Source organism: Excalfactoria chinensis, chromosome 4 (assembly GCF_039878825.1).
Source record: "Excalfactoria chinensis isolate bCotChi1 chromosome 4, bCotChi1.hap2, whole genome shotgun sequence".
NCBI lineage: Eukaryota > Metazoa > Chordata > Aves > Galliformes > Phasianidae > Excalfactoria > Excalfactoria chinensis.
Genome location: NC_092828.1, coordinates 69288355 through 69314432, shown reverse-complemented (window position 1 = coordinate 69314432; position 26078 = coordinate 69288355). Strand labels below are relative to the sequence as shown.

At 42.3% G+C, this 26078-nt stretch overlaps 1 protein-coding gene across 5 annotated transcripts in view; it reads left to right on the top strand.

The window, feature by feature from the left end:
- Positions 1-26078, top strand: part of IL1RAPL2 (interleukin 1 receptor accessory protein like 2) — a 326376-nt gene that overhangs the window by 291851 nt on the left and 8447 nt on the right. For all 5 annotated transcript variants that reach the window (XM_072336404.1, XM_072336403.1, XM_072336400.1 and 2 more), the window contains 4 exons: positions 10922-11051; positions 12026-12171; positions 16547-16690; positions 20378-20548. In XM_072336404.1, the coding sequence (XP_072192505.1) occupies positions 10922-11051; positions 12026-12171; positions 16547-16690; positions 20378-20548 (591 nt within the window). The remainder of the gene's footprint in view (positions 1-10921; positions 11052-12025; positions 12172-16546; positions 16691-20377; positions 20549-26078) is intronic.

Sequence of the window (26078 nt, the reverse complement as noted above, 5' to 3'; positions counted from 1 at the left end):
ATGTATAGATACATAAGTTGCTCCAAAAGTAATGGCTCTTATTTATGTCCATGGAAATTAAAACAGAGACAAAGCACACAACAACGCCATTGAATAGAGCAAATCCACAGCTACAAACCACTGTTTTCTAATATGGTCATCATTATTAGCTCTATATTTTCACCAGTGTTGAGCAGGAGCCTGCATGATGTACTCATGCAAATCTGTACCAGTGGACGTACCCTGCTGTCACTGTCACCACTGCATCACTGTGCTCACATCCACTGTTTGGTTTCCATCAACATTCAGCAGGCATCAGTGAATGTCAGTGGATGCTGTTTTTTCTGCATGGAGGAGTTCAGTGACACACCTTGGCTCCATAACCACTTCTGTGTCAGATGCCAGTCGGTCAGAGTGCCCCTCTGCTGCCATCTGTCACACAGCCATAAAATGTAATGAGACATTGGCAGGAAGGTTCAGCCTCTACTGCCATGCCACTTAAAAATAGGAGTCCTTACTTTTGGAGCAGCCCTCCAGTTAGGACGTAGTCCCAGAGGGTGTGAACCAGATCCAAGAAAAGAATGTTTCTGTTCATTAGTCAGTATAGTGGTGGTCATAGAGATTCAGGCTAGGGGAGGTCTGGCTCTAGAGCTGAGTTTGGTCGTGCCAATTCTTGCCAAACTGAATTGAATTTGTGTCCTCATCTGAGCTCCAGCCCATGTAGAATTGAGGGGGTAAGGAAATAACAATATTTTTAACAGAGAAATGGAGAAAATTACTTCAAGTTGTTGTTCAGTGTGATACAACAGAAGGTACTCGACCAGTGAGAACATGGTAGGCAGCCTGTCCTGTCTCCAGTACTCAGCAGAGGAGAGCTGGAGAAGAACTCCTCTGACTTCAGAGTGCCAGTACTCCAGAGCTGTTCCTCGGAGAGCTGGAGGGAGAAATAACCACAAAGCACTGCCAGCATTTCATGTTGCCCTGTGCATGAAGCTTTAGTGGCTTTTCTGAGCCTGAAAATCCATTCTAGGCTGCAGGCACAGCTCTATGCAGTGCTCTGTTGGGGAGCAGATGCACAGTTCTGGGAGACAGTTCTCCTGTTCTGCCTTGCATGTCCCTGTGTGATGAGAACATTGTGCTGCCAGAGCATCACGGTTACCTGAGTCCTTGCTCCATTTTGAGCAGTGGCAGGAGCTCTCCCAAAGGAGCAGGTCTGTGGCCATTCCTGTTTAATACAGAGGTGAAGGCCACAAATGCACTTCTGGCCCAAGAAAAGAGCTAAAACAGTGATCTTGAAACCCAAGTGCCCATGGTTTCACATTAGATGTTGCGGCTTAATTTCTTTCTTGGCACTATCACTGTGTCAAAAAGAGATAAGCAATAAGGAAGATCAAAGTAGTGTAGAGAGAAGGGTGAGTTGTGGATGTGGGGCAGTGACTTCCCTGTTTGTAGAGAACCAGGGAAGAAAGCAGTGTGGCAGAACATAGTTCTGAGTAAGGCTTCGTAATCTGGCGGTCACCTAGGGAAATCTGGGGTTATTAGACTCCTGTGCAACTAAAATTACATTTAATGTGTGGTTAATGTGAGGGCTATCAACTGCACACAAGGCATGAGGCTTAGAGTAATTCCAAGTCCTCACCACTAATAGGTTTAGGGCAATTGGTCTACTGACTCCTGTAAATCACATCTGTCAGCAAGAAAAACAAGGTCATTCTCAGTGGCACTTACCTGAGCTGATAGATTACGACTCAAGACACTGAGCGCATGGGGATGTCACTGTATCTCTTTGAGAAGGAATGCTTTTAACACCGGGAACTTATCTGAGTTTATTACATTTCTTAGGACCATTTCTGCGCTTACAGAATTCTTGTGCCCAAGGTACGAGACCCTGCCTTATGTCTTGTGTCTTGATGAGAAGATTCTTCATCCAAGATTCTAAGGGGGAAAAAACAAACAAACAATATGAAACCATTCTTTCTATTGAGATTCTGTTTATTGTTTTCTAAAAATATTGCTGACCTTAATGTTGCTGTGGGTTTTTTTTATCAGTGCTTTCCTTTTAACAATAACAAGGGCAAATAAACAGTGTTTCCCTTAAGTTTGACAAATTAAAGAGATTTAACTTCCTTGTAAGTTCTTTATTGGGTAACTGATGAATTCTATTGATTCGCTCAATGAGCAAAATGCAAGTTGTATTTATTGAACTGCTTGACGTTCCTCCTCTCCCTGAATGTTATGTCTGAACTTAAGCAAACAACAAATGGAAATCATTTACTGGAGTTAACTTGGAGAAAACGCCAATCAAACCTGCCCACCTTGCCTGTCACTCAGCACTGCATCTTGGAAGTCGGCAGAGCCGAACGTGGTGCCTGCTTCTTGCCGTGTGCAAATCATGCAGGACTGTGCTCTAGCTGCTGTGCTGCTTTCACAGAGGACCTTCATCACAGCACTTGTCTTAAATCACATCTCTATGCCTAAAGATGCACAGAAATGAGATCCTCAGAGGGATCTCAACATTGAGCACAGGGTAGTCCATATGAGGCAGCTGTCAAGCTGCTTCTGGAAATCCCACTTAACATCCATCTACATTGCAGGCGAATAACTGACAAGCTAAAATCCTTGGCTATCGTTTATACCTGAGCTCTCAATGACCAAGACCTTCTAAAACTACCCTCAGGACAGTTTTGAAAAGGAGATAAAGGATTTTAGACGGTTCAGGTGTGGTTTGGGGAGCCGGGGAGCTGTTTGTGGATGTCTTTCTGAGAGAAGATTGCTCTAGGAGATTTTTTGCCTTGATTGATTTGGGTTTTTTTTCGCTTTGCTTTCCTAAAGGCACTGGGAACATCTGATAAATTGTTATCAGCAGAATTTCAGCCCTGTGTATGCTTTAGTTTTGTTTTGCTCTTTCTGTGAGAGCCACAGTGAAGCCTACAAGCGGCACTTGCACTGGGTCATGCTTGTGGTGTTTAAATTAGAAATGGTTGTGGCTGTATGGAATGACAGCAAATGTGCTGACTTGTGTTCCTGGCAACAAACTGTCTAGAGCTTTAGTTGTGTTTGTTTCATGTTTGGGGTTTTGCTACTTGTTGTTAGTCTATGCTGGTTTTATGCTACTTTTTATATATGCTATTTGCTTACTTGAGAGAGGCAGAAGAGCACAAATATCTCGTGGCTGTGTGTTCTGTGATGTCTCAGGGCGTAAGAAATAAGAACAGGCTACCAAAGCAGGTTAGAATTAAGATCATAAATTGCAGGGGACAAAACAAGACCTAAAGATGTTTTGCGTGTTCCTTGTCAAAGTTTTTCCTTGGCTCTTTCTTCTCACTGAAGACTTTACCTTAGAGAGTTTTAATTTGAGTGATCAGCCGATTTATTATATGGCATGTATTGCCATTTATTTTTTCCTAGATATCAATGCAGCTGACAGAGAATATTATTTTAGTTGCTGGTGTATGCTGTTCATAACAGAGCCTGACTTAGGGGAGGAGAACCTCCTCTGGACTGTCTCCTCATACAAACTCAGAGAATAATGGACAAGGGAAGGAAGAGCCACTACTGTCAGACAGTCCCCCATAACATCCATCTCTCCCTACTGGAAAGATATAGATTTGGTGGGTGAACTGTTTGATGGGTGAAGAGCTGGTTGTAAGATTGTACCTAGCGAATGGTGGTCGATGGCTCAATGTCTGGTTGGAGATCAGAGGTCAGTGCTGAGACCAGTGCTTTTTAACGTCCTCATCAGTGACATCGACAGTGAAATGGAATGCACTCTCAGCAGTTTGCAGAGGGCACCAAGCTCTGGGGTGAGGTCAGGCAGGGCAAGGGAGGGCATCTGTTCCTCTGCTCTGTGCTGTGAAACCTCACCTGGAGCACTGCATCCAGATGGGGAGTGCTCAGTGCAGGAGAGACACGGAGCTGCTGGAGTCCATCCGGAGGGCCACAAAAATGATGTGAGGGATGAAACACCTCCCTGTGAGGACAGAATGAGAGCTGGGGTGTGCAGCATGGAGAAGGGAAGGCTGTGGGGAGAGCTGAGAATGGCCTGTCGGTATCTAGAGGGGCTGTGAACAGGAAGGAGACAGATTATTGAGCAGGGCCTGCTGTGGCAGGGCAAGGGGAAATGGTTTCAAACCAGAAGAGGGGAAATTTAGACTGAATATAAGAATAAGTTCTTTATGATTAAGCACTGGCACAGGTTGCCCAGAGATGGTGGTGCTCCATCCCTGGAGACACCCAAGGTCAGGCTGGACAGGTCACCGAGCACCTGGTGGAGCTGCGAGCATCCCTGCTTATTGCAGGGAGTTGGACCAGATGGCTTTTAAGGATCCCTTCCAACTCCAATGATTGTACAGTTCTGTACATATGTTTTTAAATCCTGCTAAACTGATTTGAAATGTCTGGAGGCTAGGTAGATTTGATTTCACAATAAATTTCTCTAATGAAGGCAATTATTATCACTGCACAAAGCAGGTTTCTTTCCGTATTAATTTTATTTAAAATGCTTTCAGTTCATTAATTTCTAGCTGATCTTTAATTATGCAAATGTTTGTAAGGGTCATATTCAGTCATAAATTTCCTGGCTGCTAAAATAGGGCTTTGAAACACCATAGGATTTTCTGTTTGGTTTCGATCTTTTGTTGTGTGTGTTTTTGGGTGGTTTGTTTTTTTGGTCAGACAAAATAATTTGTTTTGAGTGGACATTATAATCATTTGATCCAGTAATGCTCAAGATTGCCATTGGATTCCATGAGCATGGTATCTAAAAAGGATGGCATGTTTTAGCACACAGATAAGCTTGTGTTGTGTAGAATAACCAAGTAAAAGAAGAGGTGAATTAAGCCCAGGTATAGTAATTAGCACAGACGTAATATATCTTGCTGCCTTGAAAAATAGAAGGACTTCTTCAGGAAGTCGTCCCAGCTGGGTCATGGATGAGGCACAGCAGCATCCTCTGTGCAAGGAGCCAGCTGGGCAGCGCGGGATGATGAAGCAATAAAAGAATTTCATTCAGATCTTGAACAGGTCAGTGGAGCTCAGAACTGGCCTCATCTAATCGTAGCGTTTTTGGGTAAGCATAAGATTGAGGGTGGAGCAACCAGCAAGGACAATTGAAAATGTGTTTTTAACTGTGTTACTCATTCTTATGAATGGGACTACAGTTATATTTCAGGGGTTGTGAGTTTAAATGGTAGGTGGAGATGCCCTGTTAAGGTTTGCATACCAGCTCTGAACAGTGGAAGATGGGCTTCTTTGTAAGTGCTGGTCTGTCAGAACATCCTGAAACAGAATCTGATCTCTGAATTAGGACAGTCTCGTTCCTTGGTTTCCAGTGTCTACAGCTTAATACCAAACTTTGCTTACCGTGTCAGTTCAGGATGAGTGGACAAGCAGCAACTTTTTAATCAAACACAGTACTGAACCATGGCAGACATATCCCAGGAGGTGCCACAGCGGCGTGCCACTGGCTTCCACCCATCCCTCAGAACGGTGAAGAGGATGTCCTTGCAAGGGACTGGGAGAAGACAGAAGTTCTCTGCAAAGCAAATAGAAGCCACAACACACAGAGAGATTATTTTTCATGAGTCAAGGTCTGTGGTGCCCCAGGCATTTGTTTTGTGGATAAATTGCAGGCAGAAGCTCTGTCTCCCATATCTTCTTATCCAGAGCATCCTTCTGAAGGAAAAGGAAATGTGTTCTTTATTTGTGGTTGTATACAACCCAGGCTGCCTTACCAGAGGAATTTAAATCACTCTGCTGCTCTTTGGCCAGTTTCTAGCACTTGTAAAGCACATTAGAGCAATAATGTTCTTGTCAGTGACATGGTGATTTGCCTTACAAGCCTCACAGTCTGAAGAGTCAGAGCCAATCCTGCTGACAGCCTGCAGAGTGCACTCACAGAGCTGTGATAAGCAGCCTGACTTCCTCACCCTCTGCCTCAGCAAAGTGAAGGAACCAAGCCTGCAAAGTGCCCGTGTTACATCAGTTTGTGTGGGGTGGGGAGCTAAGGCAGCTGCTTTGCAAACACCTGTCAGCCTTCTAGAGAAAAAGGCACAGCAGCGGTAGCAGAGGGGACCTGCACAATGCATATGCATTGATGACAGAGGCTTGGAGCAATGGGATAAGTTTTTCTGTGGCAGCAATGTGTTTGTCTTCCTTTCTGTGTGTATACATCGTCCAACCCTGCTGCAGATGACGTTGGACCAAAGCAATGATACATCGGTCCATCCTGATGGAGCTGCTGATGGAAATCCAGCTGGCTCTGTGGGCAGAAATACTGTTGCTTGGTACAAGAAGAGGGTCCCTGTCTTCCACTTCCTGTGCCCAGGAGGTACATGTGGGGCCTGGGACCCTGCCGGCACCTCTGCTCCTCAGCCCAGTGGCTAAATCCAGCTCAGCCATCTGATTTCTCCCAGAGGATTAACGCAAACTTTCTGTGGTTATCACCCCACCGTTATTTATTTTCTAACTAACCCTATTTGCTTCACTTTAAAGCAGTGCTGAAGGGCAATGCTGGGCACAGGCTCTCTCCTTTTGAAAGTAATTGTGTAGTGCTCCAACAGTCGGTATTTAATTTGGGCAATATGAATTGTGAGAGAAGAGGCTGCAGTGGTGTCAGCTCTGTCTTTCATTTCTGTCATTGCTTCTTTCCGTTTCTTAGAGGAGTGACAATGGTTTGGGGCTGTGATTGATGAACAGGCTCCCATTGCTGTAGAGGGGGTGCTGAAGCATGGAACAGGACTGTTGTGAGTGGTGCTGTGTCTGATGCAGAACCACAAAAGGATTGGAAGAAAACCCAAACATTTCATGCTATAGTGAAAAACCAAAGAAGATTCACAAATGGTTTTTGCTGTTAGATGGGTGATTTGCTCCAGGAGTGAAAGCCTGATTTGTTGCAAGAATGAAGCAGCAGCAGCGGATGTACATCAGAGTATGTGATGCACCCCTGACTGGATGCTGGCAAATTAGCAATAAAAAAGATAAATACACTGCCCTGTGAAAAAGAAAAAAGAAACAGAAGTCAGTATTTTAAAAATAAGAAAAAATCACCGAAAGTTTGTTATGGTCTGTGAATAGCTTTTGTTTTCTGTGCTGCTCAGCCATCTAGCCTTGGCATTTAAGTTTTTAAAGGGCTGAAGAACTTCTAGGTATTTTAAGCTTCATTTCTCTGATGCTTGGAGCATGACTTGTTTCAGAAAGCCTGAGCTGCAGTATTTGTCATTCTGTTTCAAAGCATGTCAGAGCTGCGGTAAGCACAGCCCGAATCATGCCTGGCTAAATTATTTTGCAGATTCTTTTTCCACCCTTAACCAGGACTCCTACCCCCACCAGGCAGCTCTTTTGCTGCATAACTGCACTTCTGGAGAATCCTCTTCTTCAGGAAAAAGGGAAGGAGAAGAGAGAAGGGAAGGGGAGGGAGGGCAGCAGAGTTCCACAGATTTATTGTGAAAATGATTGGGTGAAAAATATACAGTAAGATTCAGCAATGTAAGTAATTCCCATTGCCAGCGGTTGTGTCTTGCCAGCTGAGAGCTTGCTACAAGTCTGCCTAATGGACAGAGGAGGAAACAAAGCTCAGCCCGAGCTGTGTGCTGGGACCTGTGGCTTTCCTGTCACAAGGTGACCCAGCAAAGCACAAGACCTGGTGCTGTCTGTGAACAGCAGGCTTTTCTGATACCTGACCTTATTTCTTAACACATTCTTTTCAGTGCTGATTCATTAGAAACCTCTACGGTCATTTTCTCTGTTTCTCAGCAATTTATTTTATTAATTGAAATTGCAGCTGAAATGTCTATCTGATTTAAACAGAAGCAGTTTATAAATGGAAAACTTTCAGGATACTATTCATTTTAGGAACTCTGATGTGGCTAATTAAGTAATGCCAGGGGGAATTCTGCTTTAATAAGAATAGTCAGTAGTGGAGCTCTTCAGTGTGGTGCAGAATGATGTCCAGAAGTGTTGGGTTTCCAATTGTTGGAACCCCAATGATCAAGATTCAACCCACTGCCACAGGCAGGGGCACCACCCTCCTGGTCTGGTACTAGACCAGGTTGCCCAGGGCTCCTCCCAACCTGGTACTGAACAGCTCCAAGGATGGAGCATCCAGACTTCTGGGCAGTGTGTTCCAATACCTCACCACTCCTTCTGTGAAGGGTTTTCCCCTGACATCCCATCTAAACCCATCTATGGGATGGGGAGATTTAGGTGTAACCAGTCCCAGTCTCAGAGTTGAACATACTAATTCCCTCTAAGGTTGTTATCGGCCATGTCAGCTTATTCTGAGGGTTTTCCCTGGCAGCAGAGCTGGGAAACAAATCTACCCGAGCACATTCAGAGCACAGAAGCTGTCACAGGAAGGGCTACTGGTTGAATCGCCATCCCTGGATGTGTTTAAGAGCCGTTTGGATGTTGTACTCAGATATATGATCTAGTGGAGGGTTTTTAGGGTTAGGGTACTGGTTAGGCTGCGGTTGGACTTCATGATCTTCAAAGTCTTTTCCAACCTGGGTAATTCTATGATTCTATACTGACCCCTCGTACTGGGTTTGTTTATTCTGGGAGCTGTGTACCAACAGATGTTCCAGTCGTTTTTCCAGTTTGTACAGAAAACCTTATTTTTTTTTGGAACAGCCATATTACCTCAGGATATTTGCTCTGCAAGTATAGAAGTATTAGGTTCACCTTGGAATATTTTTGTTTCCTCGGGGCTTTGTGATGCTTTTTTTAAAGTGAGAAAAAACTGCTGGTTTGAGAAAAAGCGCACCCTGTGATATATCTTGCCTGTAACGCTTCGTGCCTGTCACGGTGTGCCAAGTAAAGGGCATATGCCATCAATGCTGATAGGCCACATCTAGCCTCTTTTTTTCTTTTTTGCATTGCTAAAATTGTCTTTTTCCATTAAAATCAAGCATGGAGTGAGCAGCTACATGCTGGGAATCTTTAAGTGGTATTTAAATAGACACTTATCACACCTTGGAGGCAGACGGCACCAGACCTCACACCTGGCATTGTGTGTGCTGGGAGACACAGGCAGGGGCTCCAGCTCTCCCCACCTGCTGGGGTGGGCAGTGCTGGGCAGTGGGCTAAGAGCAGGAGAAGGCAGGTGGCTCCCAGCTCGTCCTGAAGCACAGGGGGAGATGGGCCTGGAAGCATCTGATGCGTCACTCACTGGTGAAGTCTGAAGCTCCTTAGAGATGATGATTGGTGCCCTGGGATGCGCAGATTGCTGTGGATATCCACTCCTCCTCATGTTCTGGATGTTTGAGCTGGCTGTGTGTAATCTGTAAGCATCAGCACGTGTTCGGTGGCCGGCTGTGGGACCAGAGATCATAGAGAATGCCAGGATAATGAAAGATTCAGTGAAACATCTTCAGGATAAACATTCTGATTTTCTTTCCATTTTTATCTTTTGATATTTGAGAAACGCAGACACAAGTACAGTCTTTAAAACTTTCTCTTGCCATATCCTAACGTTTCAAAAAGACTTGTAATTTTGGCTCTTGGAAACGATGTAAAGACGTCTGATTTTCAGTGGCTGGGAATGCTGCTCTTCCTGAATAATCAGACTCTTTTGATGGATCTTAAATTGGGCACTGGAGTAATGGATGGGCAGATACAAGTAGTTGACTTGGCACTGCTCTGCGGGGGTTTAGGCAAAGATGCTTAAACACACAGCTCTGATATGCTCTGATATGCATGCAGCCAGTTATCACTGCTGAACAGACAAGAGGCTGTGATTAAGGCGCAGAAAGTCCGTCGTGTGAGACCATTAGCCCGTGTTCAGCCAAGTGATGTGCTCCTGATGGGCAGCCCTCTTTGAAAAGCATAAGTCTGTTCTTATTTGAGTGTCAGAAGAGTATCCTGCTGGCACTAAGAATGACTGGCATGATAAAACATTCCTTCTAACTACAGTAAAATGTATTACTTGGATTTTCCCCATTTGATCCGAGTCCTGGAAAGTTCAGCAGTAGTCTCTGCTGACATGAGATGAGGCCTGTGCTCACATGTAGGTGACTCTACAGCTGCTTTTGTGACCCACACCACCTATGCTGGGTAAAAAGAAAATGTGGGTGCAGAACAGCTGTATTTGCACACTGAGGAATGGGGATGGTTCTCTTGAATTCCTTGGCTTATTTTTTTTCCCCCTTTGTCTTCTGTAGGCAGACAACCATCTGTCCTGGCATAAACACTGCAGTCTTTGACAGTGCAGCTAAAGCCATAGCCAGACAGAAAGCCACGTAAATGTTGAATTCTTGGAAAGAAAAGGAAACTGATTAATTTCCAAGTTTTATTTTCTTCCTTTAGAAAGTGTTTTTGAAGAGCTGAAAGGGGGAGTTTGTTCCTGTGTTACTTGAGCGATGCTTTGAAGTTCAATCCTTTGCCAAAAGCCTGTTGACAGTAATACAAGTGTAGTTGGTGCTTGCTAACACATATTACCTGGGGATGTTTAAAAGCCCTCTGAGCAGCTTCCCAAGTCTTCATTAACATTTGATTTCTATCTAAGTGAGGAACAAATTATCACTATCCTTTTTTTTTGCAAGTGGGTGGTAGCAGGAAGCGGCTTTGGTGATTTACCTGCCTCTTAGGGCACACTCTCCAGTCCTTGCAGGAATTTCTGGAGTCTGACAAAGTCATCTTTTCTTCTATTTGTTCTCTTTTTTGTTTTCTTAATAACTAATTTGACAGCCCCGTACATTGTCGCAATTTCCCTCTCATCGCTCATGTAGTATCTTTCTGGGAAAAATGAAATGAAGCATAACCTCAAAGTTTCCTTTCACAGCGATTTCCTCTTAGCTGCAAATCCACATTGCTGTTTTTCCTTCATTTTACAGCTATACACTTTTTTCCCCCCTGTTTTTAGGTGGAGGGGTTCGTCAGGTGCTGGGTTTCCTCATACAGTGGCTGTGTCAATGCATCTAACCATTTCTCTTCTTGTGGTCCTCAGGCAACCCGCTGACAGTGGCCTGCAAAGCTTTCTTTGGGTTCAGTGGTGAATCTGGCCCCATGATCTACTGGATGAAAGGGGAAAAATTCATAGAAGAATTAGAAGGTCACATTAGAGAAGGTGAAATCAGGTACTTTTTGGAGTGTTTAGTTTTAGAAATGTGGTATGTCCCAAAAGCCTGTTTGTGGTTTGTTTTCAGAACACATTTTTAACTGGAATTGGAAGCAGTTCTGCGTCTAAAGACTGATAAATGACTTGGAGGCAGGGCAGCATGAGATAAGCTCTCTCCAGCAAATAAACTTTTAAGACATAGTGGCTACCTAGGTGTCTGAAAATCTGTCGCCACTTTCCCCTGGCAGTAGCTGAAACATCTCCTGTTAAAAACCCAAAACAACTTCGGTTTGTCATAGAGAATGTTGGTGTCTGTTGCTATTAATGAAAAGTGTGAAGGTCTCCAGAAGAGGCAGTTTCCATCCAGCGCAAGCAGCGCGCTGGTTAATTACCTGTTTTCCCTTGTGCCTTCTACCTGCCTCTGGAGAAAAGATTTCATTTTGGTAAATAGAATAAAACTAAATGAAATTAAATCAAAATGAAATATTTTTATCTGTAAAGCCACGTTGGACTGCCAGCAGAGCTATGTGCAAGGTTGAGTTCACAGGCTTCAGACTGTGAGGGCATCGTGCATGCTGTGTTTATCCCCTGCTGTATTTTGCAGCAGAACACTAACAGGATCAAATAAATCTGGCAGATTATACATGACGTTACATTTCCCTGTTCAAAGGACCAGTCTCTTTCTTGAGCAACTGATAAGAAACCTTTCACAAAAAGAAGGGCGTTTTATTTTTAGACCTATGCCATCACCAGGAAAAAACTTGCATTTACATTGCATTATTTGTCATGCGCATGTTAGGACAATGACATGAAAAGACTGCACCTCTGGCCTGAAACTCACCACAACTTTCTTTTCCCTTTGCTGAGATTTTGTTTGTTCCCTGTCTTCTCAATGGCGCATAGTTCTTGTTCTTGATACTGTCACCTTTAAAAGTCAGGATCTACACCAAAATAAAAGAGGAAAATTCAAGAAGGTTGCATCTTTCCTTTCAGACTCCTCAGAGAACATCTTGGAGAAAAAGAAGTTGAATTGACATTGATCTTTGATGCTGTAGAGGAGGCAGATCTGGCTAACTATACGTGTCACGTGGAAAACAGAAATGGACGGAAACATGCCAGCATTCTTCTGCGCAAGAAAGGTAACACCCTTCATTTTATTACTCACTTCCTCTTGCCTCACTTCCTCTTGCCTCAGCAGCCATCAGTCAGCCAGCAGCAAAGGTCCCGCTAATCTGGCTGAGCCAAGCTTAGCTCTGTGCTTGCTGTTCATGCAAGAGTTTATGCCCTCCCAGGAAGAGTATAACATAGAGTTACCAAATCATAGGGATTGGAAGAGACCTCCAAAGCTCCCCCAACCCAACTCTGTGCTAAAGCAGTTCCCACCAGCAGTCACACAGAAAGCATGCAGACAGGTTTTTAATAGTAGACTTCACTGCCTCTCTGGACAGACTCCACAGCCTCTCACTGGCTGTGCTTTATGCTAAGGATAGAAATACATAAGCTGAAAACCTACTCTGAAAAACAGGAGCCTGCTGCTGTGATGCGGAACGCACACGGATGTTTACTCAACATCTCAATTGACGGAATGTCACAACTTTAATTAAGGAAACTGGTCATCATGATGAAGGATTAGTCTCGTTAGTGAAAAAGGCATTCTACCTTCCCATCCACTGAACCTAATAAATATACAACTGATATCTTTGTTGACACTGTTAAATGTTCAGCTGTGTTGCATATATTAGAATAACAAGCTAAGTTTATTTATAACAAGAAGATGCAGACATTTCAGACCTCTGCTCAAATTATGGAAGCAGCACAGCTGAATACAGAATTTGGAGGTGGACAGAATCACTTCTCGGCTGCTATTTCATTTCTATCTGAATTGTGTCTGTAGAGAGCTTATATTCCCCTCAGGCATTTTAAGTGGTTTGTTTTCAAGCTATTAAAGTGTGATTTAAAGTATCTCTAGTATTTTCACTTTGTCCTTTGACTACCTGTCCTGTTGTCATGGTTTTATTAAATTCTTACTAGCACTTGACCAAACTTTTCCCTTCTGCTGCTTGATGCAATACTTCTTATTCTAGCTTTCTCCTGCTTGGATTTGGTTGTAGAGTATTCATAAGCTTGGCAATAGTATTACTCACCTGTGACAAGAGTTAGGTCAGGACTGGTAGAAGGCTGTTGACCGGTATGTGTGTCAGAGGATCATGGATTCCTGTTATAATGTGCTGCAGTTTTTTTGGAAGCTGGGAATAACCCTGTTCGATAGGAGGTGCTTGTAGCTTGGTTTTGTCTCCAGGTTGCCACAGTACTACAGGTTGTATCAGTTCAAAGGAGTGACTGCAGCACATCAGGTGTACCCAGGACGGCACTGGTCGTGAATACTGCTAAATTAAGAAGGTTGGAGTTAAAAAGAAAAACCAAAACCGGGGATAAAAGCCAGAAAGCCAGATCCAAGTGAAAGCTCTAATGGAAGTTTCTAGAGTCCTTTGAGGAAGAAAAAGGAATAGCACAAATATTTGAGGTACAAATGTTAAAGTCTTTCGCTACAGTAGTGGGACAGTCCTCACAAATGCTTCCTTAGAATACAGGAGTGCCTTCTGTACAACATTAGTGTTTTGGTAGCCATCACAGCATGTATCACCACTTGAGATTTTCATTTTTGGCTGAAGAAGAGCCAAATCCAGCTTCAGACCCCTGGACCTAACAATGTGAAGGCAGAACTAGGCATGCTGCTGAGACCTGAATACCACTTTCTGTGATTACATTCTTCTTTACTGACTGATTTGAAACCACATTGTTCTTCACTTTCAAGTTGTACAAATATAAATACTAGGCAGTCCTGGCTTTAGTGGGATTTTTCCCCACTCACTTAATCCTTAGATGTGAAAAAAGCTCGGGATTTCCTTCTAAGTAATTTGAAAACAATCCGGTGTTTTCCTAATTGAAGTCACAATGCACTATAACTGTCCTGGAAAGAGAATAAGTAATCAGGAAATACAGTATAAAATCAAGCAGCACACCTAGTGAAAGAATGAGTGAATTTAGGTAGAAGTAAATATTACAGCTGTGTTGGCTCAGCTTTTATTTTCAAGGAGACCACCTTTGTTTGAGATGTATAGGAAACAAATGAGTGCTTGTTTTATACTGATGAAATATTAAATCATGAAGAGCCTTCTGAAGTGTCTCGGTCTCGAGCCACTCGTGAGGTGTTTATGAGACTACTAGTACTTTAAAGATTATAATCCTCTGCGTGACAGGCTGTGCCTGGGTCTTTCTGTATTATTTTACATTAGAACCTATCTGAATATTATTATTCACTAAGTTTCAGTGACTATTAGAGGAAAATTTCAGCTTCCACTACTTTCCAGGTACTGTGTTTACTTGACTGTCTTTCCCATCAGCCTCAGGGAGGACCGCTTTAGGGATAAAGCATCAGAGGCAGAGAGTAAGAGCTAGAGGAGGGAAGAAATCTGAGCATTTGGGGGTTTTCTCCATTACTTCCACCTTGGAATACTGATAAGGAGACCAAAAGGTAAGTTTGGAGCCTAGGAGAGATAAAGGAGAAGCAAAAGCAGATTGATTCTGCTTTTTGAGCTGCAGTTTGTGTTTTTGCTCAATATCCTGCCCTTGCTCTGGCACACGTGTGCAAGTCTGTGCTGCATGTGATCTTCAGGACACGGCATGGCAGATAAACCCAGCTTTTCTAGCCAGTGCCACAGACGTGCTGTTTATTCAGTTCTCTACCATGCAACAACTTCAAATGGTGTTGTAGCAAGCAAGTAAAAACAAAAAGAGCCTGACACGCTGTGGCATAAGGTGCTGGGGGATTTGTCAAGTACAAACCTACAGGCATTTATTGTCTAACAATTGGGATACAGCTGCACTGTGGATCAGAGAGTACAACAGGCTCCGTTTGGGGACTTTACTCTGCAAGGTAGCACACATCAACTGCAGTAATCAGAACTGAATGGCCTTCAGCGTTTGCTCTCCTTCCAAGCTGGCAGTTTTGCCATCATCTCAGTTTCCTGGTAGAAATGTTTCAGTACAATAAGAAAGATATATATAAGAAAGATATATTTTATTTTTCACTGAAAAGTAAATTTTAGCCAACTATTTTCTCCATTTGACCACATTTATCCCCAGAGCATATGCCAACTTTATTTTGCAGTGTAATAGAAGTCCCACAAATTCCCTGTTCGTTCTCAGAGAGATTAAATAGCTATTAGAACAGATTTCTTCCATCTATTAGTTCAGGGCTTCTCACCAGACATCAGAGATACTGTAGACTGGGAATAACTTGTCATCTGATATTAATTATTGAAATACAAGGCATGGTAAGGCGAGACTAACCCCAAAAGATACACAACTAATTTGCTTTTTATCTTGAAAGTGACACAAATGACATATCGTTCATTTCTTCTGATGCCTTAGAAGCTTGAAGATCACAAAAACTTCTTTTCTCCTGCATTTCAGGATCTTCATATTGTATTTATCACAATATATGCTCATGTCATCTTATCTGAACTGATACAGATTGCTGGGGGTAGCTATTGTCAAATTTCTGTCTTTTGTCGTTGATGGTGATGTTATGTGCCAAGAGATGATATGAGCAATTTTGCATTCCAAGGATATTTCAGGCTCGGGAACAATGCTGTTAAAACTAGCACCTTATGTCAGGTAAAGCACTGGACTGCTTCCAAGGTTTCTTATCTCATTCTGGCGTTGGCTCACTAAATGATGTTGGGCACGTTGCTTCACTTTTCCATGCCTGTTTCCATGCCTGTTGCCTGTAAAAGATGGATAATTGCATTGCAATGAATTTGTGAAGTACTTTGAGTTAGCCTGCCTGTGACGTTTCCTAACAAAAGTATCCCAGTTGGAAATTTGAGTTAGTCCTAGTTCCCCTTACAGTACAGTGTGTACCAGGCAATCGTGTGAGAACTCTGTAAGTAGTTGTCACAACTCAAACAAAGGCTCTTAGTGGCCTGATGTGTGCTTTCAGCATCACATTACTGTGGGCATGCTGGATACTGAATTCATCTACCAGCAACTCAGCTGAAGTCTTGGCTTAGCAACATATATCAGTTCATCCACTGGCACCACAAACATAAAGCTAAATTTAAAGTTATTTGGAGAACAGGGGTCTCAAATGGGATACAGCATGCCTAGTAAACCCATTCTCACATGCAGTATACAACAATTGTTGCTCTCTAACAAAATGGAAGTTTCAAACAAGCTCACTAAAGGTTGATTAATCTTCGGTGTAAAATCACTGCCTAATTCCCTTCTAGAATTGTCATTATAGCCTCAAATGCATTCTGTCTGGAAAGTTCAGATAGACAGTAGAATGATTGAAGTTAAATAATAGGTTGTGAATAAAAATATGACATCCTTAATGTTACAGTGGTTATAACAGGAAGTTGTACAATTCCACGTGGAATTGTACAGTGCAGTACAGCAATTGGAGCTAGGAAAGATCATAACCTTTCTGTCTTTCCTTGCTAATTTTAGATTTGATCTACAAAATAGAGCTTGCTGGAGGATTGGGAGCCATCCTTCTTCTGCTTATTTTGCTTGTGACCATCTATAAGTGCTACAACATAGAGTTAATGCTGTTCTACAGACAGAACTTTGGAGGAGATGAAGCAGCAGACGGTAAGCAGTTGCTCAGGAAATTTGTAATACATACAGTGGAAATCTTTCAGATGTGCAAAGTGATGGAATTTCTAGTTGAAGTTCAAACTGCTGAGCACCCAACAGTGTAAATCTCTAACACCTTCTCGCTAAGCCTGCTCAAATCAATGAGTCTGTTCACTGAAGTGTCACTGGTCCATTCCTTAAGAAAAGAAGAGCAGGAAGAATTCTTCAGGCATGTATTATAGAGGTTTGAATCTCATTTTTAAATTGATTGCTTAGGAAAACTCTGTGTTTGCACATCCCGATGCCCAGCATCTCTTCTTTTGAGATCCATTCTTTATGTTGACAGTAAATTCATCAGGTATCTTTCACTAAACATTTCTATTAAATTGTTGCCAGCTTGTTAACTAACTCTAGGAGTTAGTGAGAGTCAGCTGTTAGTGTGGTTAACTAGTTACCTCCGTACATTGACAGTATGAAAATTAATGGAAATACACAGCTGCACAGCTTGCCTGAAGAGTATGCTTAAGAATAGCATAGGGTGTTTTGTAGTAATTCCCTCCCCCCCCTCCCCATCAGTGGGCATGTGGTTTGTTTAATGCCTAAAGCTACAGCTGTTTTTTGAATTGAAGCTTTAATTCCTCTGAATATAGAACATTCACTGCTCCTATGAAACTTGAATAAGCATTGGTGAACTCAGTCCAAGTGCTTTCAATCATATCAGCCTATTCTTAATGTATATAATATGCACATTGATTGTATATTAATTATGTATTTAAAACAGTATCTGCTGAGGACCTCAGGTATAGTAATCAAGAAAAGCTAGTTCTCATAGCCTACTGCAACTTTTAGAAGTCACGTAGGCAGTCTGTAATGGTATCTTCAGAAACAATAACATACTTGGAAAAGGAGCAGGGATCACATTACCCCCATTGTGCAAAAACAATGTGCATTTGCACAGGCCTGTTGCTTTCTGCAGCTAGCATCACCATTATCAACGTAATGAAGTTTTCTGCTAAGCACTGAGTAGATAAGCTGTGAAAAAGTTTGGCCAACAATGAAATCCATAGGAGTATTGGAGAATGGGTGGAATGACATCCAAGGGATTATAGAATGTGGAATGATAAATAGCAGGAACAGAGGTCAGGAAACTTCCTTTCTCGATCTTTGTGTGAGTGGGAAAACCTAAAATTGTTGCTTTTTTTTCATACTATGCAATGCAGGGAAATTTTTATATTGATTCAGAGGAGAAAGCAAAGAGTAAGATGATACAGTTTTAGAGGTAACTTGTATCTAATACCTTGGGATTACACCGGCATGATTTCCCTGTTTGACACCAACCAAAAATGACCCAAAGCAGTAACTTTCCTCCAAAACACTTTCATACCATTTGGTCTCTTTTTTTTCCAATGTGAAGCTGCTGCATTTTTATTAATGTAGCTTGTTTTTGTTCTGTTACTTTTTAATTTATGAAGCATTGCTATTTTCTAGTGGTTTAGACCAACCCCTTCATACTTAGAGGATTCTGTGTCCATGTTAGTTCTGAGATCGATCTCTTGCTTTTCAAGTACATCATTTTAGAACTATCGCAGCCGTGTGTCTGATTCTGATCCCGCAGTATGAAAGATGAAGGCAGAATGATACTAAGTCAAAGCATAGACAAGGGTGTTTCGTTCTACTTCTTTTCACTGTAGACTAAACTTAGAGAGGTTCTGCGAGCAATCAGCTGCATAGGTGCAATTTGCAGGACCGTATCCCATTTATACGTGTATTTCTTTAAAACCAAAGATATGGAACCTAAGAGATTTTCTTTATCCTATTTCTAAAAATACCCATGAAGGCTATGCTGGATGCATTTACTTCCTGTGTTGTACGTAGCTTTGTTTTTAGACAAAACATCCTGGCAATAGTGAAGATTAAGGGAAACCATTTAGAAAGCAACCCCAACAGCACTGTTTCCAAAGCACACAGAACAAGCAGTGGGCGAGCATAGGTCATCCTGCTAACATCCTGTGTATGTGAGGCTTGTGAAGAGGGAACCAAGGCTGCAGAGATATAACATATGCATATGGGCTCGCAGAAGGCCCATGGGAACTCCTCTTGCTTGTTTGCATTGTGGATAGAAGAGACTGGAGGGAGAACTGGAAGGAGCAGGGCTCAGCTCAGGGTCTGCATGCACACCATTTGCAGTCCATACCTTCCTGTCTGTGTGTGCAGAGCTTCCATGCTGTTTTGTAACCAAGCACGTCAGCGCTCCAGGATTTGCTTTGCTGCTTTGCAGAGCTGTCATATGTTTCAGGGATGTTTGCCCCCTGCATCTCGTGGTCGCTGTCTTCTCTTAAGAGTTTTCAAGTTGTTTCATTATGGACAGGATAGTGTGTTTTGGACAGGCCTCCAAAGCTGACTGGCCTTTATTTGTTTGCTGTTTGTTCTTCTGTCATCTTTCCTTCAGAAATTACTACTTTTGTAAGCTGTTGATTTCAGAGAAATATCAGCAAGTCAGGTGGACCTCCTCCCATACAGCTACAGTGGCACTAGGCAGATTGCCTTTTACAGACATACAGCCATTCACATGCTTAGTCTGTAGTTCTGACCCATGTGAGTCTGGCTTTGTGTTGACGATTATAAGAAAGAACCATCACTTTAATGCAAAACATCCGATGACTTTATTATTAGCTATTTTTTCTTTTTGTTGGAAAAAATGGATGAGCTTTAACTGTTTTCATTATCTTTCATGTGCACAATTCTTCACAGATAATTGGTGCTCAACAGTCCTCCATTTGCTCAGTTTTGTCCTCACAACATTAACTATTTGATTTTTCATTTTCTGTAAATAATGGCAGCTGTGCTCTTTCCCCGACTGACTTGTTCCAGGTTGACTTTTTCAATGCACTGTTTTCCATTACCACAGAGGAATAACAAAGGCAAATGTCGCTAAGACAGTCTGATCACAGCATGGATCCCAAGCTCAATAGTGATGCCACTTCTGTTCTCGGTACACTTGGCCAAGCTCTCAGCTCTGTGTGTCAGATTCAGAGAGCTGAAGACTACCCCAGTGCTCTGCAGGAGGAAGTAATTATGTTGTTCCTTCTAGCCAAACCTCTGTGTTGCAGCCTTGCTATGCTTGCAAGGCATTGCCCAGGGTGCTTTCTGTCACCCACTGCCTGCCTTCTCCTTTTGATGAAGCAGCAAAGCTTTCCCTGCACCCCAGAGATGCAGGTACCACAGAGCAGGAGCAATCCCTTCCTACTCCATGCTTGCTCCTGGAGTTATTCCTAGTTCTGATATTGTGAGCTGCGTGTGTGTAAAACATCCTGGGTCAAGTGACCTCTGAAATTGTATCAGCTTTAAAAACAGGGGAAAGAGATCTGAAACAATGCTATAGGCTGTTAGTGCCTGGTGCTGTTTTCTGCATAGTATTCACTTTAGTCCTGCATTTCTTACATTTACTTGTGGAAGAAAGCTCTCCCTTGAGTGAGAGCTCAGAACTGTCTCATAATCATAGCACTTAGGAATTAAAAGAGAAATTTCCATGTAGGTTTGGGTGCCACAACATAAGAAAGGCATAAAACTCTATACTAATGTGTCCAGAGAAGGGACTGGATAATTGGGAAAATTGGGTCTAGAGGGCAGGAGGTGTGAGGAGCAGCCAAGGCTCCTGGGTTTGTTTGGCAGCAGGCTGAAGGTGAGTTTGTTTCCTTACAGATAACAAGGAGTATGATGCGTATCTTTCATACACCAAAGTGGATCCTGATGCACTGGATTGTGATAATAATGAAGAGGAGCAGTTTGCACTAGAAATTCTGCCAGATGTTCTAGAAAAGCACTATGGATATAAGCTCTTCATTCCAGATAGGGATCTGATCCCTAGTGGAAGTAAGTATTTCTGACCTGTAAGTTTTCATTTACTTTCTGATGCGTTACGAAGGCCCGGTCTGTGCAATGAGTGCTTGATATGGAAAACTTCTCTGTGAAGCGGTTGCAAGGAGCGGATAAGTCTCCCTGCTGCTACCAATTTGAACTCTAGGTTAGAGGCTGTTCCTGCACCACTGAAACCAGAGGGAGCTGTTATTGATTTCAGTGGAGGCAGAAGCTGGACCTTTCTGCAGGGGAAGCTGCAGTGCTGCAAGCAATACTGTAATCTAAAGTTTCTATCAGACTCGGTCAGCTAAAAATGCAACTCCCCAGAAAGATTTTGTAGTCTCTGTTTAATCATTGAAAATAGATTTTTTTTTTTTTTGCAGTAATTTCTTTTTTGTCTTTTTTCCCTTACTTTGAAGTCTCATAAATAGCTACATTAATTTTCCTGTCAATGCCATATGTGCAGTTTTTCATTAGAGTTTTGACCAAACGTTGCATTTCTGAGCAGAACTGTTATTGTGTAATATTGAGTCTTCAGACAGCTGTGTACAGCCCTGCGACCTGATGCCATCTCCCACTCTGACAGTGCAATACAGTTATCCATTTCAAATCAGTTTTGCTGCCATGTCTGAACATTCAGTGGCATCCTTGGATGTCTGCATCAACACTTAATGCCTTCTTAGCTGTGTTTATAGCATCTCATCTTCCTGTTTCATTTTTGGATAAATCAAAAGGCGGTGAGTTGTATGCACTATGTTGATGAATACATAGTAGTAGTAGGTTTGTTCTAGTATCTATTTATTTGAAATACTACCCCTTTGAAATACGGAAATATTACTCATCCCTTTCCTTATTTTATTGTTTTAACTAATTCTATCTGAAAATCATTTCACTGACAAATGCTAAAAGAGAGTATGTTCTTCTCTCTGCATGTACTACTGGATAGCAAATATGAACAAGAGAACAAAGCAGTCACAGTGCTGGAGCAGATGTCCCCAAACATGAAACCACTAGAACACAACTGCGTTAGCAGCCTGCCTGCCAAAGATTTGAAACTGCTGCCAAACCCCAGCGCTTGCCCTAGAAGTTGGAGCCTATTTCTTTTCTGTTTGAGGGAGCTGGAAACAGATTTCTGACTCCAGACCCACTGGGAGAAGTCAGAGCCTGGTCTGCAGTCAAAGTCCCCCAGTAGGGGCTTGAACTGACCTTGTGCTTTTGTGGCTCTTAGGCTAGAGTTGCTTCCTCGGTTCCTTTTGCTCTGTGAGGAAAGTCACGCCCTGCAAAGTATGAGTTTTAGTCAGTCCTTTGAAACAGAAGACAGGTTATAGAAAAAGGAGACTTTTTATTTAAGGCAGCCCAAGCAAGTGGTACTGAATTATTAGATAGGTAGGGAAAAAAATGTGTCTTTTTGTGTTAAAAATCACAGAACTGTAGTAAACGGTTGGTTTATATCCAGCAACACAGCAGAGTTATACATTGCAGTTATACAAGTGTATCAAGGAGTTTAAATCTGGCCTTTCAGTGATAACTGTACTGAAGCACAGATTCATATGAGATGAGGTTCTTCTTTCCAATTGCCAGACGAGCATGATATTGTATTTTTGTCTATTTTTGTCAGTCAGACACTCAGCAAATACTTGTCATCACTTTGGGTCTTCATTAAAACTCTCCTGAAAATGTAGGATACCTGAAAATGTCAATTCTCATTTATGAGCATTCACAGACTTAATACTTCTTTTTTCCTCTCGAACTCACTTCTCCAGTTTTATGAAAGGGCCTGATTCCAGCATATGAAGCTTCAAGAGTGCTTCATCAGGCATAATGACAATGCAGAGTAAAATGTGGATCTGAAATGAGTGTGATTTGCATGCCCTGGCTTTGAAAAAGATGTGGGGATGACATTTTATTTTGAGAGGTGATGGGGAAGGATGGCAGAGTCGGACTCAGTTATTTGTAAGCTGTCAGTGTGCATGGGAAAAGTGGAACATGGCCGTTTCTGTGTTCTGCACAATGCTCACCAGTCTTATAAGGGCTTGGAATGTGAAGAGATCCAGGCATCATGGGATGGCATTGACCTCCCAGAAATTTCAGAGGTGGACATAACTTATTCACATGCAACAAAATATGTGGCGCTTCAGGGCAGGTTTGTAGAGAATGAGGTTTTGATTATAGTTATTTGATTTGAGGAAATATTTCTTCTCGCATGCATTGCATTTCTTTGTCTTTTAGTGTAAATGACTTTGTGTGATGTTATATTTTCCCACTCTCTGCCCTGATGCTTCCTTATATACCTTTTCCGAAGACTTAAATGCATGATTCCATCAAACCATATGTGTTTTATAAAATGAACTGTTTTGTATAATATCTGCAATGTTAAGGTGCTGCCACAGGAGGGTGTGCATTATTGGACTTGCTTCCTGGCATGAAGCTGCACATTCAGCTGCTATTTGGATTTGAGAGCAAGCAACAAATAGATTTGTTAAATAGTATTTCATTTATCTTTCTTGGACACTTCCCTGAACAAACTGAAAAGCTGACTTCAGAAAAATTCAGGGTCAAGCTTGATTATGTTTTCGCCAGCTGGTTCATCTCTGACCTCTGGGGAAAAGCCAATAGGTTCTGCATGCCCCTCTACAGATGAAGGAGAGATCAAATCCGGATGTGCCTGAGCAGGGATGCACTTGCCCATCAGAGAGCTCCACTGCCAAATAGGGACCTTGGCAGTGTCCTCGCTGCATAGGCTAGCTTGGAACTTTGGCTCAGTGCTGAGGACTGTCTGTTTCAAGGTGCATATGGAGTAGCTTTTGCCAACCCAAGGACAAAGATGATGGCTGTGGAGGCCGAGGCTACCTCTTCACTCTTGGAAATGCATCACATTTGCAGAAGGCATTTGCTTCTGTGTCCTACAAAACTGGAATACAATTACTGTTCCTGCAGAGCAGTTTTGTCCTATCAGCAGAACTGCTGGGAAGGACACTGAGGGCCTCAGTGTTGCCCACCTTGCAATGGCCAAACAGGACCTTTGAAGTCACTCTTGGTGTTGCCTGAGAGAAAGGATCCAGCTGCTGAGGTGTAAGCATGGCTTAAAAAGACACTGCTCCTCTGCTCTGGTTCATGTAGAAGCCCACATGACCACGGAGGCTGGAGAAGAAGCAAGAGGACAATGAGACATAGATGCAGTGTGTTTTGTAAGCAGCAAGATCAAGTTTGACATTCATTGCAGCTTTTCTTTCTTAAAGAGTTTTCTTTGATCTTATCAGAGTGCATTCTTCCTCCCCTCAACTGAATGTGCTAGCCTGCATAAGGACACTGTGATCACTAAGAAACAGTTGCAGTAGTTACTCAGTTTCTTCGCTGTTATTGTTTTTTCCACTCTATTCATTTTCAGGGCTTTTTTTCAACAAACACTTTCCCACAACCAAGCAGACTCTTGAACCCTGTGAGCTTTCTGATTCAATGTTAGAAGACTTAAGGAGCCTGAATTGTTGAAGGGAAAAAATGGAAATACTTAAGTTTTTAGCTGAGCCATTTTCTGTCTCACTAAGGATGAAGTTTCTATGAAGAGAATGATATATTTGCACTCGGCTCTTCTAAAACTGGGTCTCCATCAGAGAAAGATACTTTTCTTCTGTAGTTTCTACAAATTATTTTAAACTCAGAAAGTAAAGAGGTCAAGACTGTCAATCTGTGTTTTTAATTCCAGCAACACAAATCTATTAGAGCATCATCTAGTTGCTTTCTAAGCATACTTATATTTGATGTTGGCAGGATTGGAAACACACCAGCAATTTGCTCCAGCTCAGTCCAGGGTATAGAGATCAGGCACTGGAAATGAAAATCCACTTTTAATGGAAAATGAGATGTTGGCAGCACAACAGGAGAGCACCTCAGGCATGTGATAAGAAGCACCCATCAGTCAATACTGCATTTCTAGTATTCTGTCCGCCCATAAGTGGTGGGTTTCTTTTTTGTTTGGTTTGGGTTTTCTTTTGTTGTTTGTGGGATTTTTATGTTTGTTTGGTTTTGTTTTTTTGTGGGTTTTTTTGTTGTTGTGTTGTTTGTTTTTTACCTGGTGATCCCAACTTTCCTGGATGAAGAAAACCCACGTGGGCAGTGTGCCTGGGGTTCCCAAGGAGCATTCATTAGGCAGGTGGTACCACTTATGTAGAATGGAAATAGAGTGCTCAGCACCACAAATTCCTTTCACAAGTCCCTCGTTGTCTGCTCATATTACAGTTAATGGCAAGCATGTAAAAATGAAATACAGAGGAATGGCAGTTAAAAGTAGAATAAACATGAACAAACTCCCCACCCCTCTTTAGAGTTGGACAAGGCAGACTGGCCACCCTGGTCTTCTGAAGATCAGAAGGGTGATCAGGAAGCTAGAGCACATAGCGTAAGAGGAGATGCTGAAGGAACTGTATTTCTTGAAGAAAAGACCAACAAAGATAAAATCAAGGGGGAATCTTATTGTTCTCTTTCTGATGGAACACACAGTGAAGATGGAGCCAGCCTCTTCTCAGAGATGCGCAATTGTTAAATAAGAGATAAGTTGTAACAGTGAAAATTCCAATTAAATATTTGGAAATTTTTTTCCTTGCCGTGAGGATGATCAGACACCAGAACAGTACCCAAAGGCAATGGAGAAGAATCCTCTGTCCTCGGAGATCTTCAGAATTTTACTGGACAAGGAAGACCATGAACAATCAATCTTACCTGTTCCTGGACTGGACAGAAGATTGACATGGAGACCCCCAGATCCCACTTCTGTCCTGTGTGATTCTACAAACTTTTGATTCTAAATATCCATAAAATGGATTCCAACATCCATCACCATAACAGTGTCATCAAAATCACCAACTTCACCTCAGTCTGCAAGGAGACATTGCTGGTGCTGTTCTTCTTTTCCTCGTCCTTAGAACTGAGAGGGTTGCGTGTCAAGCTGATCTGTGTTATTTGCTTCTTTGCATCGTACTCACGAGCCGCCCCTTAGCTTATATGAGATTATGCTCTCTTTGGGGCAGGGTTGTCACTCTTATCTGTGTTTCAGAAGCACCAACTGCATTGCTGTTCTGGCTGGGGCTAATATAAACAACAAACAAATATAAAATTTGGTTGAAATAGGAATGGCAAGATGTAATTATTTTTGTTGTATTAAAGTAACCCAAGTTAGGGTTTGGGAAATATTCAGTCAAGAATCTAGGCTTTAATTATTCTTCTGTAAATAATTCTTCCTCAAGTAATAGTCATGTTACCACATGCATGAACTCAGGTTGTTTTCAGAGCACTAGGAACCAGCCAGTATGGTTGATGGTGCATACTCTTTGGTCTTTGTGGTGCTGCAGACTACCCTTGTTAAAAACATACATAAAACATGACATAATCGCTTTTCTTTTCCTTCTCACTCAACTGCTTCTGAAGATCATCTGAGTCTAGTTGGTCAGACTTTTCTTTGTGTAAGCAACTCTGTGTCCATGGTGTTCATTTGTTTTCTTGATCTTGGACTGTTTGCATATTTGGTTGTCTGGGTTTACTTTCAGCCTGT